The sequence below is a fragment of the Durio zibethinus genome, chromosome 1 (assembly GCF_047325235.1).
Source record: "Durio zibethinus cultivar Kanyao isolate XHJ-2024 chromosome 1, ASM4732523v1, whole genome shotgun sequence".
Lineage (NCBI taxonomy): Eukaryota > Viridiplantae > Streptophyta > Magnoliopsida > Malvales > Malvaceae > Durio > Durio zibethinus.
In genome coordinates this window covers 31,022,782-31,041,272 of record NC_143162.1, presented here as the reverse complement: position 1 = coordinate 31,041,272, position 18,491 = coordinate 31,022,782, and the positions used below count along the sequence as shown (strand labels likewise).

Below are 18,491 nucleotides of genomic sequence, written 5' to 3'. Positions count from 1 at the left end.
ATTTTTTATAACTTTTTATATCTCTTTCTAATCATTGATTTTAATATATTCAAGAGATGTGATTAAATCATTTTTTTCTTTTTTTCACTTGTCTCTATCATCCTTTGAATCCATTAAAATTAATAATTAAAAAAAGTATAAAATATTTTAGTTTTACACTGATATAAGTTGATTCATCCCTTTTATTTGATGTTTTTAATAAAAAATCATAGGAACTTTACCTAGAATTTTCCTTAAAATTATGTATAATTAAGATAGATTAAACATTGTATTACCTGTAATTAAAATGTACCGGTAAGATCTTAAATGGGATTTTCTTTGTTGTCTATCTTTACTTTTCTAAGCAATGGAAGATGGCAAATTTTTTATTTTTTATTTTTTTGATTATTGGCAAGTTAATGTCGTTATTATTAACTATAAAGAGAATGCCGGTGGGGATTAGGCTAAACTTTGGTTTCTTGCATTTTTTTGAACTCGATTATTGAATTACATTGGAAAAGAGAAGACCTCACAATTATTGCCAGAACTTGGCTTAAATTGGCGATTTAGGTCAATAATTTATTGGTCCCCCATGGGTGCTTAAACTAAGTTTAGGACTTTTGACAATGAAAGAATACCTAAACATAAACATTTTTTTTATTTCAAAAATATCATAAACAACTTTTAATCTTAAATTCAAAATTTAATTCAATTAAATCATATAATTATTTTTAAAAAATAACATCTAACAATATAAAATTCAAATATCGACTCCAATCCTTTTTCACTTTCAGCTTTTTTTAATTAAAAAAAAATTATATCTTACTTCTTTCAATGGATCATGAAATCTTTTCCTAATAGTATTTTTGTGGGAAAAGATTCTCTCTAATACTATTGAAAAATAGTGGAAATCATGTTCATTACATTCATCATAGATTGATACTGTAAAGATATACTTTCAAACAAATAAAAAATCAAAATTTATCTTGTTTAATTAATTTTTACTTATCTAGGATCCTTACATATATTGTTCCCATAATAATTTGGGTTCTCCACTCATTTTCCTCTTCTTTCTCTAATTCGTTATGGATATCACTTCTCAATCTAATTAAATTTCCATATTATATTTAATTTAATTACCAAAATTTCAGATGTATTCTATTTTCAAATTTAAATTATAAATTTAATATTTTATTAACAAATAATATAGCTGTTCACAATTTTTTTAATTACTACTAATTTATAAAATGTAATTAAATTAATTTGTAATTGATAATCATAATATTAATTTAATCTTTTACTGTTATTCCTCGAGAATATAGTAATACAAAAGAAAGGAAGAAATCATGGGTCACATCCCACAATCGTTAGTTGGAACAAATTGATCGCACCAAGTTTTAAGCACGCAAAGCAACATCGATAAGACATTAAATTTTGTTATTATATTAAAAAAAAAAAAAACCCTAACAAAAGGACCAGATAATAATTTAATTAAATTATGTATCTTAATTCTTAGATAATACCAATAGTAGTAGTTTAATTAGTTAACCACTTTTTCTTTTCAAAGTCATCCAATTCAAACCCGCAAAAATCATAACCAAATGGCAACAAAGATCTGCCCTGGATTTTCCTTGACAATCAAACAAAATCCAAAGCAAATAAAAGAAAAAGAAAAAAAGAGAAAAGGACAGAAAGAAGGAGAAAGAGATCAGTTGTTGTACCAACACACGTTACAGAGAATCTAGTGAGAGATGGGAGATCACAACTTTTTTTTTTCCTTTTTCTTTTCTTCTTTGCCTTTCTCTTTGCTGCAAAATACAGTTGCCCTTCTCACCTATACTTCATAAAAACCTACGGAAACAACCCTTTTCTCTCACACACAGTCTTTCTTTCATTTTTCCACCATAAGCGTTTCAATTCTCCCTTATTTTCTTCCTTCTTTCTTTTCTCTTCATAGCTAGGCTGTATAAAAAGGCCTGCAATTAAGAACTTACTAAAAATCAACAAGAAAAACTGGTTTATTTTCTCCATCGGAAGTTTCATTAGGTCGACCGATCGAGGAATAATATAATATTGGTTTTGTATTCTAGTTATAAGTTTCTTTTGACAGTGTTGGAGTTGATGAATTCAGACAATATTATTCAAGACAGACCCAAGCCGCAACAAGAAATGCAGCAACAGCAGCAGGAACAACATCATCACTTTCATGTGTTGGCAGTTGATGACAGTGTTATTGACAGGAAGTTATTGGAGAAACTCCTCAAAGTATCTTCATACCAAGGTGACATTAACCATGATATTGTAATAGTAAAATCCTAACGCTTTTTCAGTCCAACCCTTCAGAATTCTCAACTCTAGCCTTGTCTTTTGCCTTTGTTCCCCTTAATTTCCCACTTTTTGAAAAGGGATTTTGTATCTGATTGATTCTTGATTGTCGGTTTTACATATAATTGCAGTGACCTGTGTCGACTCCGGGGATAAAGCTTTGGAATATCTTGGTCTGCTTAATAACTTGGACCCTCATCAGTCAACAGCTTCTTCTTCTTCTTCCTCCTCTCCATCTTCTTTTTCTTCTACCTCCTTTTCTTGTTCCCAGTCTTCGCAACAAGAGGTAGTGGCTCTCACTTTGTAGTTTGCTTGTTGCATGCATCACTTTCACGTTTAAACTAAGTATATCATTTTTTTTAACTCAAAATTAAGGTTTTGATCATTCTCATTAGCCTGTTAATTTGGGTTTTATTTTCTTGAAGTGAACATTAATTATCTCTTTTTATTATTATTATTATGGGATACATTAATTCTACACTTTCTTGTTGAGATAATATTGCGTGAAAGAAAATCCATGCCACAGTTTTTACAAGAACATACAAAAAGTTTTCTCCCTTGAGGAGGAAGATAAAAGTTAATTGTAGACAAAGCAAAATTTTTACTTGTGTTGAATCCAAAGTAAGGGATTCGAATTTGGTAGAATATTTGTCTAGTACCAACTATAATCGTCAATCTGTTAATTCAGTTGTCTTGATAATAAGTGATTTTAAGTTCTATTTACCAATATCCGTAATTCACCCTATTCAAAATGCATGCTTTTGATCTTGAGTGTTGGCTTAATTGATCATGTTTTCACCTTTAAGGTAAAGGTAGTTTGAGATTCAAGTTTTAATATTTACAATTCTTGTCCTTGATGCTAACCCTTTTTCACTAATTTTTTAGGGCATCTCTAGAATCAAATTTAGCAACATTGAAAGACAATTTTGATATAATAAATGATGAGTTATATGCTGCTAAGGACACATCCAAAATCCAGTGTCTGGTAGATTTGGAAGAACCAATATATATTCATATATATATATGTATATATATATATATATATATTACATGTTTTCTAATGGATGGTAACATGAATCCATAATTGAAAAGAAAGAAAATGCTCTACAGCCATATAATTGGTTCAAAATTTCATATATATTAGGAAATATGAATGCAGAGTAATTAGGCCATGTGAGAAAAGGCAGATTTTAATAGTTAATCATGATTCATTTGTTTGCCCTTTAATAGGTACAATATTTGATGCGTAGTTTTTGTAGCATGATTGAAAATCAACCCCCCAAAAATTACAGATTCACATGGGCCTCACATTCCCTAAAGATAGAGATAATTTCACATTTCACAAAATTTTTTTCCAAAATCTGAGTGCTAAAATCCATATATACCTATTATCTATTTGTTAATCCAATTTCCATTGTTCTCCTAATATCAAATTTCTTAATCATTCTATTCTGTACTATCTGCAAGTAATTATTAAGAAGATACAATAAAATTTAATCAATATTTTTTTATATTAAAAAAAAGTCATAATCAAGGATTAAATAAGAAATTGTAAATATTAAAATTTAAATTTTATACATATTAAAAAAAAAATTTTAAAGTGACGGTATAAATTAATTTATTAAATATTATTTTTTAAAAATAATTGTATAAATTAATTGATTTAAATTTTACGTTCTTTTAATAGCTTACAATGCATACTTTTTTTTCACAAAAAAATATTATTATTATTATTATTATTATTATTATTATTATTATTATTATTATTACCTTGTCTCTTGCAATTAATCTTTTTAGTGTCATCTTTGAATATAGAATTAAAGTTGTTTATATATAAGGATAACACTACTAACATTTTTCTTTTATTTTTGCATCTATTGTAGGGACTTAAAGTCAACTTAATCATGACAGACTTCTGTATGCCCGGAATGAGCGGCTACGATTTACTCCAACGGGTCAAGGTCAACGTAATCCGTCTTAATTAATTTTCTTTGATTATATTTATAATTTATTCCGCATGCTTGCTTGACTAACCAGGATATCAAATTTAAGAAGCAAAAAACAAAAAAAAAAATGTTGGCTCACATGCATGAAAACAGTTGACTCGATCTTGATCATTACTATTGCTATCTATTTGATTATTAAAGAAGAAACTTTTAATTAAAAGATTTTTATTGGATTTCGTAAACTAATATTATTAGAGTTTATTTTTTATATTAATTCGAGATTAACAAATTAATATATATCTTTTTTTTAATTAGTTCTTTTATTTTTTTAATATATTTTATTATGTATGCATTACTTTATTTATTTAAAATTTAAAATTTTCTTCGACTATAAATGAGATAATTTCTCATACTATTATCTATAAAATAATATCTTCACCTAATTTCTTATTCACTTGGACTTTGAATTTTGACGGATTACTCCTAACGATATCAAAATTTTTAGTTTACCTTGACGAAGTGAATAGATGTATGCATAAGAAAGTGAAAACAATTTGAGTTGAGAGAAATATGTAGCTTTGGATCTATGTAGGAATAGCAAACAAACAGAAACCTTAAAGTAGATTAAGCAAAAAAAAAAAAAAAGGCCCCAAAACTGTTTGAAAGGACCATAAATGATTTTCTCAAAGAATTTTGCAAGCAAAGATGTCTTATGGTTTACCTTTTCCCGTTCGGTTTGGAGTCAAGTTTATGATTGCTTCAAACAAGAAGTAAAAAACACAAAATCTTCTTTATCATTTATTTTTTTAATATCATAACAACTTGTGTGGATTTTGCTTACAATTGCAGGGATCTTCTTGGAAAGATGTACCAGTCGTGATCATGTCATCAGAGAATGAACCTTCAAGAATTAGCATGTAAGTTTTTTAATTTTTTTTTTTTTAAATTTCTTGATACGTAAGATTGATTAAACGACATGACAGGTGCCTAGAAGGAGGAGCAGAAGAATTCCTGTTAAAGCCTCTTCAATTGTCAGACCTAGACAAAATTCAAGCTTACCTTCTGAAATCCCTTCGTCAGAATTCTTGTACCAACATCCACAAAGACTTGATTGTTGACGATGATGACAACACTAGTAACAAAAACAGCGACGACAACAGTAACGAAAATGGTAATAGTAATAATAACAACAATAATTTTAGCAAGAGAAAGGCTATATCTTCTGAAGCTACAGAGATAAGAAGACCAAAAATGAAAGGAGTAGCTGTAGGAGTATGAAAATATGTTTACGGCATTTTGTTATACTTGGGGTGTTTATTTACTTGGTTAATGCTAATATCCAAGCCTTTAATTCTGGCTTATTGTTATATTTCTACTTATAGACTTAAAAATGTAATTAATTTAGCATGATAACATGAAAATCATATAAATTCCGCAATCCAACAGGAAATGGGGAATGGATGATTCCTAAACTCTATTCAAACTTCTTTTTTTATTGTTTATTTTTGGAAAAAAAGAAAAAAATTTCAAACTGAACCAAATGTTTCAAGTGCAAAGTTATTAATTAGGATATTGATATCCAACTTAAGACGCTTAACCTATTCCGAACTCAAGCAAAATCCGAAGTATGATAATCATAAAAATGGGCATCTAAAAACCCGTAAGTCAAGCCCGAGGGTATGTGCTCTTAAAATCCAACAGATTCGGGTGAAACATATTTTGAGGTTGGGTTGTGTTAGTTTGATATGAATAAAAACCGCACGGACGGGTGGACTTGGCCTTAAATCTAGCCCAAAACTCCAATTCAAGAAACATGGCCCTACCGGCCTATCCCAAACTTAGCCATTTTCATGTTGTTGAATTTGTAATCCATATAATCATAGCATTAGGCTCTTAAAAAGAATCAGCAGCGTGCGAATCCAGGAGGTTGTGCATCAACAAGTTCAGGGTTTCAACTTTCTATTGAACTCTGACGAGGTAAATACGTTGAGAATCTTTAGTAGTAAGAATGCGTGAAACAGACAAACATGTTCATCCTTCAATGACTTGATTGCTCATGAAGCAACTCTTTCCATCGCATATTACTAACCAAAGCAATCGGCAGTAACGGAAAACAATTAAAAACAAATAATGGGCAGAAGAGAATAAATTCAAAATATCCTTTCTAGATTTAACTTGCTCGGATGTTTCATACAGCCCAGTAACTGTTACAACTACTCTGAACTGTAACGCCTAAAACTTCCGGAAAACACATCCTGCATTATTCAGACAGATTTTTAAATGTAAAAAGGGCTACAGAGTAAGGGTAGGAAGTGAGGGAGGAAGATCAGGCATCATTCAATGATAGCAGTTCTTCTATATAACTGCAATTCAAAATACCATCTATGTGGTATCTTGTGTGCTCAAACCCTGCAAAAAAGGATCAAAGAATTTCAGCATTAAAATTTTTGACAAGGCTAAGGTTTTCTATGGTTGTCCCTTCCCCTATTTTGCTTCCTCATGTATCGAATGATAAAATAAGATTATACTATTAAATTAACAACAGAGCAATTCAAACATGGAAGAGTCTAAATGTGCATTGCTTTAATTAAATTTATTATAATCTACTTACAGAAACAAACATACCATAAGACCAAGGAAGACAAAAAAGTTGATATAGAAATGTAAGAATCTTACCCTCTTCAGAGCTCATCTTTTACCGACTCTTGATGGACAGTTTTGTCCCTGTTCTTTTCAATGAAGTCTACAATGTCTTCCTTGGTCCTATCACCCTCATATGGAGTTATGTTTCCATTAGCCGATCTAAAGTAAACAGTTGGGAAACCTTTAACATCAAAGTTCTCATCCACAATATCATTTGCTGTTGCATCCTACAAAGATAGATGGAGAAGCCAATGGATCAGAAAATCTTCCCAAAAAGTAGACCGTAATTTAAAGTTAAATAACAAATCATCATCGATTCATGGTGTTCTAAGAGACAATTGTACCAACAATAACCAACCAAGACCTTTTATTTTAAAGCTTTTTCTATCATTTCTGTTATCCTCTTCTAAACACAGTATTGCTCAAAACTTCACCTGACCAAAACCTAGATCTAAATATAAACTGAAACCTTAAAAGTTGGAAAATACACAACATTCGAGAGTAATAAAAACTTACAAGTTTTCCAATCAAAACATTAGCATCTTTTTCATAATGGACGGCAACTTCATCCAAGATTGGTGCCAATTTCTTGCAGTGTCCACACCAGGGGGCATAAAACTCAAGCAGAACTGCAGAAAGAAAAGCTTGATATTATTTTATAATTCCCAAAAGGTGGTTACTAAAATAGAATTATCAGAGTTCAATATACATGAAGACCAAAGTCTAGCATCAAAAGTCGCAAACCACCGGAAAAATCCACCAAACTCAAAACATTTTTCAAGTCCCCAACTTAAGACTCACGGAATATCTACCGATAGCTCCCAAATGAAAAAGAATAAGCTACCAACTTCTTCGAAGTTAAAGTTTAGATGCCTATAACTAATTCTTATCTTTACACTGAAAAGAACTTATCAACCAATAAGTCATGTTTTGAACCCAAAAAAAAAATTTTAAAAGAAAACTATCTGAAAAGCATGAGAACCCATAAAAAAAATGCTTCCATAGAGTTGATTACTAGGATTTGCTGATTTTAAAGGTATCAACAAATTCTCAATCGAAGGATAAACTGATTATTGGACTTTGCACAAGCTACAGATCAAGATCAACTCCGTCCAAATTCAAAGATTCACACCGTTGGATAAAAACAATGCAAACCAATTCTGAGCATCCATCGTAACTTCAATTGCCATAAACTCTAGATGATAACATCATAACCTTAAATGAAACAAAAAGCAAATAATGCAGCAGACTACCAATATGATAAAGGAAAAAGTATCAAGCAAACTACACAAACCATTTTTTCCTGATTTGAAAACCATATCCTGTAGGGTGTCAGCAACCACCACTTTCACAGGTTCATTATTCTCCTCGGGTATAGGTTCAGATTTTACATATGGAGGAACTTTTCCTTCCTGCAGAAGAGTACTTTAGTCAAACAAAAACAGAAAACAACCACTCATAGATTGTAACTCACCGCTAGATATCCTATCACTAAACTCATGACATTAACCAGTGCAAGCTTCAGAATTGTGCAATTATACCAAAGCTTTCATAGTAAGAAAGGATAAGTTTTATCATCTATTCTGAACCAATACATTAAATGTAGTGCACAAGTCACCTTGTAATCCTTCACCCATGGTGCAATGTCATGAGCCTCCAAATTTGGTTTCAAATACTTCTTCCCATCATTATTCTGAATGATAATTAGAGGTACTTGGCTTTCTTGAACTCCAAAATACTGTTTCCCAACAAACAGAAAAATTAGACTCGAGTAGCAAACGCAATAAACATACTGCCATATTTGAGTAGATGAATACCTGGAAGGCAGCTTGACTAGCCTCAAGATCTCCCAAAAGGAAACTAATGCCCTGTCCTTTGTATTGCTCTGCAACTTCTCGATATTTTGATTTTAAGGAATCAATACCTTCACTGCTCAAGTTTGCAAACAACATAACCTAACAGATTCAAAAGTCCTATTAGTAGATGAACTTAAAGGATATATGGAAAAAGTTAAGACAATCAAACCAAAAGTATATAGAAGGAAGGGAAAGCTAATAAAGAACTGAAAGACACAGTCAAAAGTTCACTAAAGGTGAATCAAGATGTATATCCGGTAGTTTAGGAAGCATAACAAAAGTTGGTACTCCAAAATAATGCTTGTTATCAAATAAATACCAGCCTCTGATTTCCTTCACTGTTGTATAAGAACTAGGTGATTAAGAGAATGAAATTTCTGATTGTGTAATTTACCTTCGCATTGGGACCGTTATAGAACTTGATAACAAAGGGGTGATTGCTTGGGTCACTGTTAAAGAGAGTCACAAGAGGAATACTAGATTCTTCAACAAACTTCTCTAGAGCTTCCACATTAAAATCCTGCAAGCAAAGAGTTTCTGTCAAAATAGCTAATAGTAAATGGTTCAGAGGTATCTCACAACATAAACTTAAATGAGCTTTTATTTCAATTATGATATAGAATACAGTCAACGCTCCAGATTACCTTGAAGTCAACAAAGAGTTCATCAAAAGGTTTGAAAAGTCTGACCACAGGGCCAGTCACTGTTGATTCACCACGAGGAAGGTGTTTAGCATCCCAAGAATGACCAAATTCATAGTCAGAACGCAATTTCTCAGCAAGTGACATATAGCTCTCAAACTCTTCACCAGAGAATTTTGGGAACACCCCAACCTAGAAACAGAACATGTACATACATATAAGCTAAACTTGTGATGAAATATCAGTGAAAACAGAAGAGCAAAGAATTCTCAGAGAGCCTACAACTACTATCTTCTTGTCATCAATAAGGTTACTGGCATCTTCTGCAGATTTTATTTCAGCAGAAGCAGGACCACTTTGTTTCTTCAAATACTCCACAATACCATCAGCTTCACGTGGACCTTTGTATTCTTGAACATTCTTTCCTCCATTTCTCAAAATTTTAAGCGTAGGGTAACCCCTGACTTCATATTCTTTTGCCAAATCTTTGTTTGCTTCCTCATTGGCATCAACCTTAGCTAGAAAGATTGGAGGGTCGTGTTTACTCAATATAGATGCTGCTTTTTCATACTACACAACAAACAAAAAAGTTTTATTGATAGCATCTGACTAAGCATATGAATTATCAAAAACTTTAATACTTTGCAGAAAATCTAATTTTTTTTTACCTCTGGAGCAAGATTCTTACAGTGCCCGCACCTAAAGTAGAAGGAAAGAAGACTATTTAGTTGCGAGAACGTAAACAAGACTAACAAGGCATATCAAGAAACAAAAGGAATTGCAAATTGTAAAATGAGAAATTAAGTTAAATCTCTCAAAACTGAAGCATTTCATTGCTAAATCAAATAATCATTGTATAAAACATGTAATCCATTGGTTATCAACGACTGCAAATCATGTTTGCTTTGTTTAGATAACAAATTATTTTATGAATAGAATAATAATATACCAGACTGGCCAAAAGATCCAGAGTTGCAGTCTAATATTACGAGATTTGTTATTAAAAAATTTCATGTCAGCATGACATAACACGACAACATGTTGCAAGTTATATTTTAATTAAAAAAGGCCAAACTTCAGCTACCCACCCGATCCAAACCGAGGCTTAATTACAAGAAAAAGGATTTTCATAATAATCTCAAATATCTAAAATGTCACATCAATAAACATAATTTCAAATCTTATTCTAAAGGGGTGTTACTGTTTCGTTAGAATTTATGAGAATTTCTCGCTGCTTCCGAGAGTAAATGGTTTCTTTCGGGAACTCGATGAGCAATCCATTATATCATTTTCATATAAACAAATGCCAGATTGCAAACTAAGAGTTCAAAATCTCATTATAAATTGCTCATATCAATCAAGCAAATCTAAGGTTAATCACTGATCTCAATTCCTAATAACTCAAATTGAGAATTTTTCCAGGAAAAATGCACTAGAAAAAATCCTCAAAAAGATTACCTTTGGCATTACATTTTAAAAATTTATAAGACAGCCTCCTTAAATCCTAAATCAGCTACTAAACTCATTGCATGCACTTGAAAATATAAAAAGGAGAAGCGAAAATAAGATCCCACAAATATAAACAAAATTTAGGGGAAATGGAATATGAAAGGTTTACCAAGGAGCGTAAAACTCGACGACGATGAAGTTGTGCTTAGCAACAGTGTCAGTAAAGTTAGAGTGATCCAAAGTCAAAACGAACTCTTTCGATTCACTGCTCTCTTCAGCTGAGATCGCCGTCAGAGAGCACAGGATTGCAGCCAGAGCACACCAAACCGAAACACTTCTCGCCATTATCACAGCTACCCCCCTCTCTCTCTCTCTCACTCCCTTTTTATTTTTTTCCCTCTCTTCGATATTTATAGGGTTTTTAAGGACTGATACGACACTCTTAGAAAGTGAACAAGATATAAATACTCTTTGGCAGGTCCCGTAGTCGATTATGCGCTGACGACCTACTCGCTCCGCGTGTGGTTGATTTCCACGTGGAAGATAGTTATTGGACAGTCTTCGTCATTGAAAGCTAGTTGGGAAATCAAATCGATGTATGGCAAGTATATCTGGGTTTTTAATTTCTTGAGATTTTTTTGGACAGTAAGTAAAGTGTGAGTGTGAGCTCGGCGGCCAAATCAATAGAATCCTGCCACGTCATTATTTTTGCACTGTAATTGGCTATACCCTTTTTTTTTACATTTCGTGGTTTTGACCGTATTGGATAAAAAATATTTCACTTTTAATAATCCGGAATAAACGGCTTAAAATACAATTACAACACTTTTATTCCTCCTCCGTGAGAGTTAGTAGAATTAGTAATTTATTCTGCCATGATGGGATTGGATCTTATCCTTTCTAGATTTTATCAATGCCTTTACTGTACACACATTTTTAGGATAAATTAAAAAATTAATTAAAAAATAAAATATGTAATAAAAAATTAAAAATTTTATTATTAATGTACCAAAATTGAAGTCAACATGAGTGTCATAATGGATTGATTAATGCAAGATGAGAGGAAGGCTTTTTAGTGTCAACGAAAATTGATTGACTTAATAAATTTTTAAAAGTTCACTTATAAAATAAAATTTTAAATCTTCCTATTAACAATATTTTTTTAATGAATAATTCATAAATTTAATATAAATTTTTTATGAAATTTATAATTTACTCTGATTTTGAAATTTAAACTTAAAAAAAAAAAAAGAAAAAAAATCTTTAGCGGTAGTAGGGGAGTAATCACACTATTGATTTTTTATTTTTTTTTCCAAAGCCCATTCATTGGTAGACTCTAAACCCAGCTTGCCAAACAAGGTGTTCACGGTTTGGGCAACCCGTGACAACAATTTGGCAACTTGATTTGGTAGTAATAACTTTCCTTAATGATTATTAAAATTACTAGTAAAAAACCAACAAAAGATAAGAGTTAAAAAATAAAAAAATAAAAAAAAGTGCTAAGGGATGATACTTTAAGGATGGAGGCGTCCTACTAGATGATACTTGTTGTCCTATCTTTGGTCATGAAAATTAGCATACATTAATATTGATCATATGTAGAGAAGCAACCCAATATTGGGTTGAATTCTAGCCTGCTGGATTTTGATATTTGGCTTTTAAAGTCAACTGCAAAGCTAGCAGACCTTCCTCTGTAAGATTGTGGATGCTTTGGTTTCAAAGGAACAAGAACTCTCAACAATGAAGGAAATTTTGGAAATATATCATGTCATTTTGATTTATTAGTTAAGTCTATATAATTGACGTGATAAGAAGTAAGAATTAGTTTAACAAAAACAATGAGCTTTTCATGTTATCTAACCAGTCAAAAATTTTTTTCCAAGACTGAGCTACAATATATATGTCTACTCCTAACTACAATCCTCCTCCCATACAGTCAGCTTACAACCAATAAATGAATATTTTCTGTACAAAGTTGCTACCTAACTATATCTTAAGGGGTTATTTCTAATTGACCAGGGGGATTTAAGGTTTCAAAAGCCAATATCTGTTGGGAAAACTTCTTTCAATGATTCTACAACCCCCAAACCCAAATAAGTTCTTCTCAAAGCAACTTTCTTTTATGCCTAACATTCTTTATCAGCAAATCTAATCTCACATGGCTACTGCACATACAAAAGGCAGGCTTTCTTCCTAGGGAGATATCAGGCTAGGAGACTCCAGCATTTTCAAGCCTGACCTGCTCATGAGCTTTCAAAACCTCTGAGGTAAAGTTGCCCAAGGCTTCAAAGATTGGGACCAAACCTGCTTGTAAACTACTTGAAGCAGCATCATGAACTAATTTGATGGCATCCTTATGCCTAGCTCTCTCTTCCTCTAATTTCTTCCTTATAGAATCCAAATCAACCTTTAGGTCATCCAGTGGTGAAACTCCACTTTCAGAAGGAACCTTGGAAACGGCAGTTTTATCTGATAATGCATCTTGCTCCTGCTCTATCCTCTGCCTCTGTAAATGTAACTCCCTAAGCCGTTTCTCAAAATCCTTTGAGAGATATTGTGCTCTGGTCCTCTGACGTTGCTCTGCATCTTGCCTTTCCCATAACTCATGTAGGCTGGAAGCAAAATTGTGCATGGCATTTGCTACACCCCTTTCTGAAACTCTATCCATTGCTTGGTACCAATCATTGCAAATTACAAAAATTGGAGGTGCTCCAACCCGGCCTGGGGAGAAAGGAGCAACTCCATCAGCAGTTATTTCCTGTTCACGTTCAATGCATCTCATAAGCCACTCATATAAGGACCCAACATATGCCTTTTGGGTGTTAATCCAATCATTAAAGCGAGTGCACCAGTCCAAAAGCTCCATCTCAAGCTCAGCAGTAGCTTTCAAACCCGAGTCTCTTTGGAAACCGGTATTTGCTCTAAAAGAGCGAACTTTGCTCTCCGTTATGGCTTGGAACTGTTTCTGATGGCATCTAAGCATGGACTTCCACATTCTTATCAACCTGCAAATTACCACATGTCATCACATAAGAACCTCAAGAAGTAAAATGAAAGCAGCAAGAAGAAATAGGTGTGCAATGAGTTGCCATTTCCACATAAAGACATAAATGCCTTCATTATGGGGGGGAAAGGCATGCTCTTGGCTATCACAAGCTTCAAATATAGCAACACATCATCGCCAGCAGATCTTTTGACACTTTTAGTTGACATCACTCAAAAGTCAAATAGGCAAATTACGATATTAAGTTTGCATCAGATACAAATGAACACCTCCACAGCTTTTCACAACATGCCAATAAAATTTTGCTATGATGGTAAACAAGAATAAGAGAAAACTAAAATCATTTCCCCAGCAAGTTGCAGGTTGAATTAATGAAAGAGTCGTAGTTATAATAGCTTAAAGGCATACCACCAATACACAATAGTATCATTATGCACAGGAGGCATGATTCACCATTCAGACACAATATAACTGTAACAACTGAAAAGTAAAAGTTAAAAGTGTTTTGCATGAGTAATTTCCTAAGTCAAATAGCCCAACCACACAAAACTTTATTTCATCCCCAACCAATATAGAAGCCATTACTGGTGCACGGATTTAATGAAAATCACCACCAATAAAATAACATGATGATACCCTCAGAGTCACTCACAAATCATGTAATAGATCATCAAGAGGCACTATGATTCATGAAGATAACTAATTAGTAAGCACACTGATGATCAATTTTAACTAGGAAAAGAACAGAAGTCAATACCCATGAACCAATTCACAGAGCTGTGGCTGCAATTCTTCATCCCTTAGCTTATGTATCCTTGTTGATATAGTTTCAACAGCCTTTATACAAACATTAATTTTTGTCAGCAACTTCCTTGTTGAAGCCTGTGCTGCACCAATCTTGCTGGCCTCTGCTCCTTGGCCATCTAACCTTCTCAGCCTCTTACACTTCTTCTCATAAATAATCCGTAGCCTTTCTTCATCCTAAAATCAGGGCAAATACAAACAGATTATGAGTACGATACTAAAGCAAACAAAATGTTTTCAAAAAATAAACGAGTGACAATTTGTTAATACATCCAGGCCAAATTTGAATTCACAATTGAAAATCTTAGTACTTGGTTGATCTGGGCTTGATTTTTAACTATTGTGCAAGAAATAGTGCATGGGTAGAGTCATGTCAAAGGACTTAGAAAAGTTGGCCAAACTGTAATAAAGAAACATAAAGATTTATCTTAATATGAATGGCAACAATAAAATACTAATTCCCGGTTATCAAAATGCAAACCATAAAGTCCAATTACCATGAAGTTCTCTTCCATATTGGAACAAACAACTTCAAAACTTGCCATGGGTATCAGTATTTAATGTCATGCATGGTGTCATAGCAGAAACTAATGCTTCAGATTATATAGAATCACTTAATGACGACTAAAACACTTTTAAGTTTTAAAACCCAAACTTTTTGTTTACTTAGGAAGTAAGAGTTGAAATAACAGAAACTGGTAAAGAAACTACCAATACATAATAATAATAATAATAATAATAATAATAATAATAACAAACAGAAGAAATCTTTGCTTAGCTAGAAAAGCTGAGGAAAATATCAGATCGTAAGATATAGCAAGCGACTTGAAAAACAATCCAATAGGTATCACATTTTTTACTACACCAGAAAACTGAACAACAAAAAGCACTATAGCTTTTGTGAATAATAACTACTATAATATACAACCTTTTCAGTCCTTTAATGTAAAATGATTGGGCAATAGATATCGAGAATAAGATTACCATCACATTGCAAAGTACAGAAGCAAAATTTCTCTTTATTTATATAACATGCATACCTTGACTTCTTTATATAATTTCTTTTCCCATGCATAAAGTTCCTCCAAAGTTGATGAAAGATTTCTATGCTTTTCATCCTGCTCTGCTACCTGACAGTATTCTTTTGCCATTCTCATTGCCCTGGAAGTTATTCGAATAGATGATCTGGGTGGAGGATGTGATGACAACATGCTAGGTGCCACCAGATACATGATCCTGGAAAAGATCACTGCAGAAAAGAGATGTGAGCTTCAATAAAGCAGCAAAGTAAATGATTTTGAAAAGGAATACCACTTAAAATCTACTAAGCCAGATAATTCAATCATCTATAGACACAAGGATTGAACAGTTAAAATCATGACAGCATAGAAGTGGGTTAGTTTACAGCAGATCTAGCATTCAGTTTCATCCCATGCTCAGTGTTTCAACTTTTATTGGGATGTAAAATAATGTACTTAGCTACAGTCCTAGTTGTATCAAAATCATTTTCTTTTTAGCATTTTGGAAACATGTAAAACTAGTCCTGTTTCGATTTAGGCATTATTATATCAATACAAGACTCGTTAGAGACCTGAATTTCATTCAAAGCTTAAGCAATATTTACGAGAAAGGAATTAAAAAATTGGCTTGTATGTCTAACCAGTGAAAAGATACAAAACATGAATTCACCCCATACCAATACAGTAAAATCTTTAAACATCCCTCTCCCAAAGTCTAACGGAGCATATTCAACAGGCCAACTTTACAAGCATCCAACAACAGAAACAAAAATGGAGAACAGGACAAGAAAAAGAAGCCAAGTTGAAGGAAAAAAAAAAAAAAAAACAGAAACCCACCTCTAAACGCAGTTCCTTTACGCTGGTGATAAGGCAGCTTGCCAACCTCAAGCAATACAGCAACCTCTTTCCCATAACTAGAGGCAGTCTCGAACTCATCCTTAATCTCCTTTACAACCTCCTGGAGATCCCTCGTACCGTGGACGGACAATGTAGTTAAACTACTCGGCATGGAAGACCCGACATCCAAATTAGCTGCCTCTTCTACCTCAAAACTCACCCTTTTATTCTTTGCAAGGTCTTCCTCAGAACTTTTTGTAACAACAGTATCACCACCTCCACTACTTCGATTAATATTAATATGACCAACAGACTCTAAGCTCTCACTTTTGCTTGATGGCATTGCCTTCGCAGCTGAACTTGGTCCATCTGCAGTACTATTATTAACCTTTTGAACTGGAACTGACTTTGAAGTACCTTCACCAAAGTTCTTAATGTTATTACTATTATTATAACTGTGATTCATTTCCTCATTCATTATTTTCCTCTTCTCTTTATGAGCAGCTCTTAACATCTCAGGCTCAGTTTCATCTTCCAAATCAGGGATCCCTTCTCTCTCCCTCACCTCCTTCGAGTCTGGACTACTCGCAGTCGACCCGTATCCGTATCTAGCCACCGGATAATAACCCGGATACCCGCTACTATCAAAAGTATCGAACACGTTAAGAAAATCCCATGTCGAATTTCTAGGCGGAGACGGCGGCGCTGGCGGAGGTTGTGGTGAAGCAGGAGGAGAATTCCCCTGCCCATATCCATATCCCCCTCCTGGAGACCCCAAAGGGTACCCAAAAAAGCCCCCATTTTGATAACTTGAGTAGCCATAACTTGAACGTCCTTCAGGCTCCTGATAAACAAAAGATTGAGAAGGTGTTGCAGATTTCTTCATGTAATACTTATAGGAAGTAGAATTACCATTATACCCCCAGTTTTCTTGAGGGGGAGGGTAAGGATCTCCATAGCCATAGCCATAGTTGTAACCATAAGATGTTGCCCCTTCTTGTTCTGGGCTGTGGCTATGACTATGATCCATATGAACATGACCTGAAGGTGACCCGGAAATTGAAGGTGACCCAGATGACAAATCCAAATGAGAATCCTCTCCATCACTTTCTTCTTTGTCTTTTTTCGTATGTTTGGTGTTTTCTTCAATGGAATGGGAAAGGGAAGTTGAAGAAGAGGACGGTAAGTGGTTGTCGTCCTTTTTCTTGTTCTTTTTTGAGGATTTGAATTCGTCAGAAGGCAATGTTAGAACAGGGGAATCAGGGGAAGAGGAAGATCCGACGACGAGTTCTTCGTCGACGAATCTACGGATCGCTTCACCAACGTCGCGGAGAGAATGGAAGTAGGTGACATGAGCAGCGGCGAGAGCGGAACGATGAATGGACGCCGCTTTGATTAGTTCTTTACGTTCTTTACAAAGGGTTACTAAAGGTAAGTCGTCGACTTTAGATGGTCCGCAGCCCATAATAGTATTAGCGACGAAAAGCGTAGCCAAAACTAAAGAAGAAGAAGAAAAAGAAGAATAAGACGAAAGCCCAAGATAGAGACTTGATGCAGTACTTCCACTCATGGTGCCTGCCCATAATACAATCCCAAAAAACAAACCATTTTTTTCTCAGTAAACAAGCAAAAGGATCCAAGACAGAGAGAACTTCGATAAGAAAAAAAAATACAACTAAAATCTACAAGTACAAAGGAAAGAACTTGACTTTGATTTGATACATGCAACGAGAGATAAAGGTGGAAAAACTCTGACCTTTGAGATTGGAGAGAGCAATAAATGACCGTCCATGCAGAGAGAGGGGGAATAGTTTGAGATTGATGAAACTGAGATATGGGTTTTTGTAGTTTAGTTATTGAATTCAGAGTGCAAAAAAAAAATTCAGTTTTAAAAATTGAATTTATAGAGATGCGTGAAGGGGGTATGTGTGGGGATGAGAAAAAAATGAACGATTGACTTTTGATTTTGTTTTGTTTCGTTTGTGCAG

General features: G+C 33.5%; 3 protein-coding genes across 4 annotated transcripts; 1 reads left to right on the top strand and 2 right to left on the bottom strand.

Annotated features, from left to right (window-relative positions):
* Positions 1 to 1,708: 1,708 nt before the first annotated feature.
* Positions 1,709 to 5,727, top strand: LOC111312288 (two-component response regulator ARR17-like). Of its 2 annotated transcripts, none has more exons than XM_022912431.2 (5): positions 1,709 to 2,260; positions 2,436 to 2,590; positions 4,188 to 4,265; positions 5,100 to 5,167; positions 5,234 to 5,727. In XM_022912431.2, exons 1-5 carry the CDS (start codon positions 2,101 to 2,103, stop codon positions 5,526 to 5,528), a joined length of 756 nt encoding a protein of 251 aa, XP_022768166.2. In that variant the 5' UTR covers positions 1,709 to 2,100; the 3' UTR covers positions 5,529 to 5,727. The 2 variants fall into 2 exon arrangements, with proteins under 2 accessions (XP_022768166.2, XP_089620931.1); XM_089764805.1 differs by having other exon boundaries at positions 1,855 to 2,260; positions 4,188 to 4,271.
* Positions 5,728 to 6,395: 668 nt separating this feature from the next.
* Positions 6,396 to 11,222, bottom strand: LOC111312287 (protein disulfide-isomerase-like). The gene is made up of 11 exons (XM_022912430.2): positions 11,009 to 11,222; positions 10,059 to 10,089; positions 9,673 to 9,960; positions 9,394 to 9,582; positions 9,144 to 9,269; positions 8,711 to 8,848; positions 8,512 to 8,631; positions 8,188 to 8,305; positions 7,410 to 7,522; positions 6,927 to 7,120; positions 6,396 to 6,659 (listed from the first exon to the last, which is right to left on the bottom strand). The coding sequence occupies exons 1-10, from the start codon at positions 11,182 to 11,184 to the stop codon at positions 6,932 to 6,934; spliced, it is 1,488 nt and encodes a 495-aa protein (XP_022768165.2). The 5' UTR covers positions 11,185 to 11,222; the 3' UTR covers positions 6,396 to 6,659; positions 6,927 to 6,931.
* A 1,442-nt stretch (positions 11,223 to 12,664) lies between these two features.
* Positions 12,665 to 18,491, bottom strand: LOC111312286 (DUF630 family protein, putative (DUF630 and DUF632)). Its single transcript, XM_022912429.2, has 5 exons — positions 18,260 to 18,491; positions 16,504 to 18,078; positions 15,688 to 15,896; positions 14,601 to 14,824; positions 12,665 to 13,844 (listed from the first exon to the last, which is right to left on the bottom strand). Exons 2-5 carry the CDS (start codon positions 18,071 to 18,073, stop codon positions 13,049 to 13,051), a joined length of 2,799 nt encoding a protein of 932 aa, XP_022768164.2. The 5' UTR covers positions 18,074 to 18,078; positions 18,260 to 18,491; the 3' UTR covers positions 12,665 to 13,048.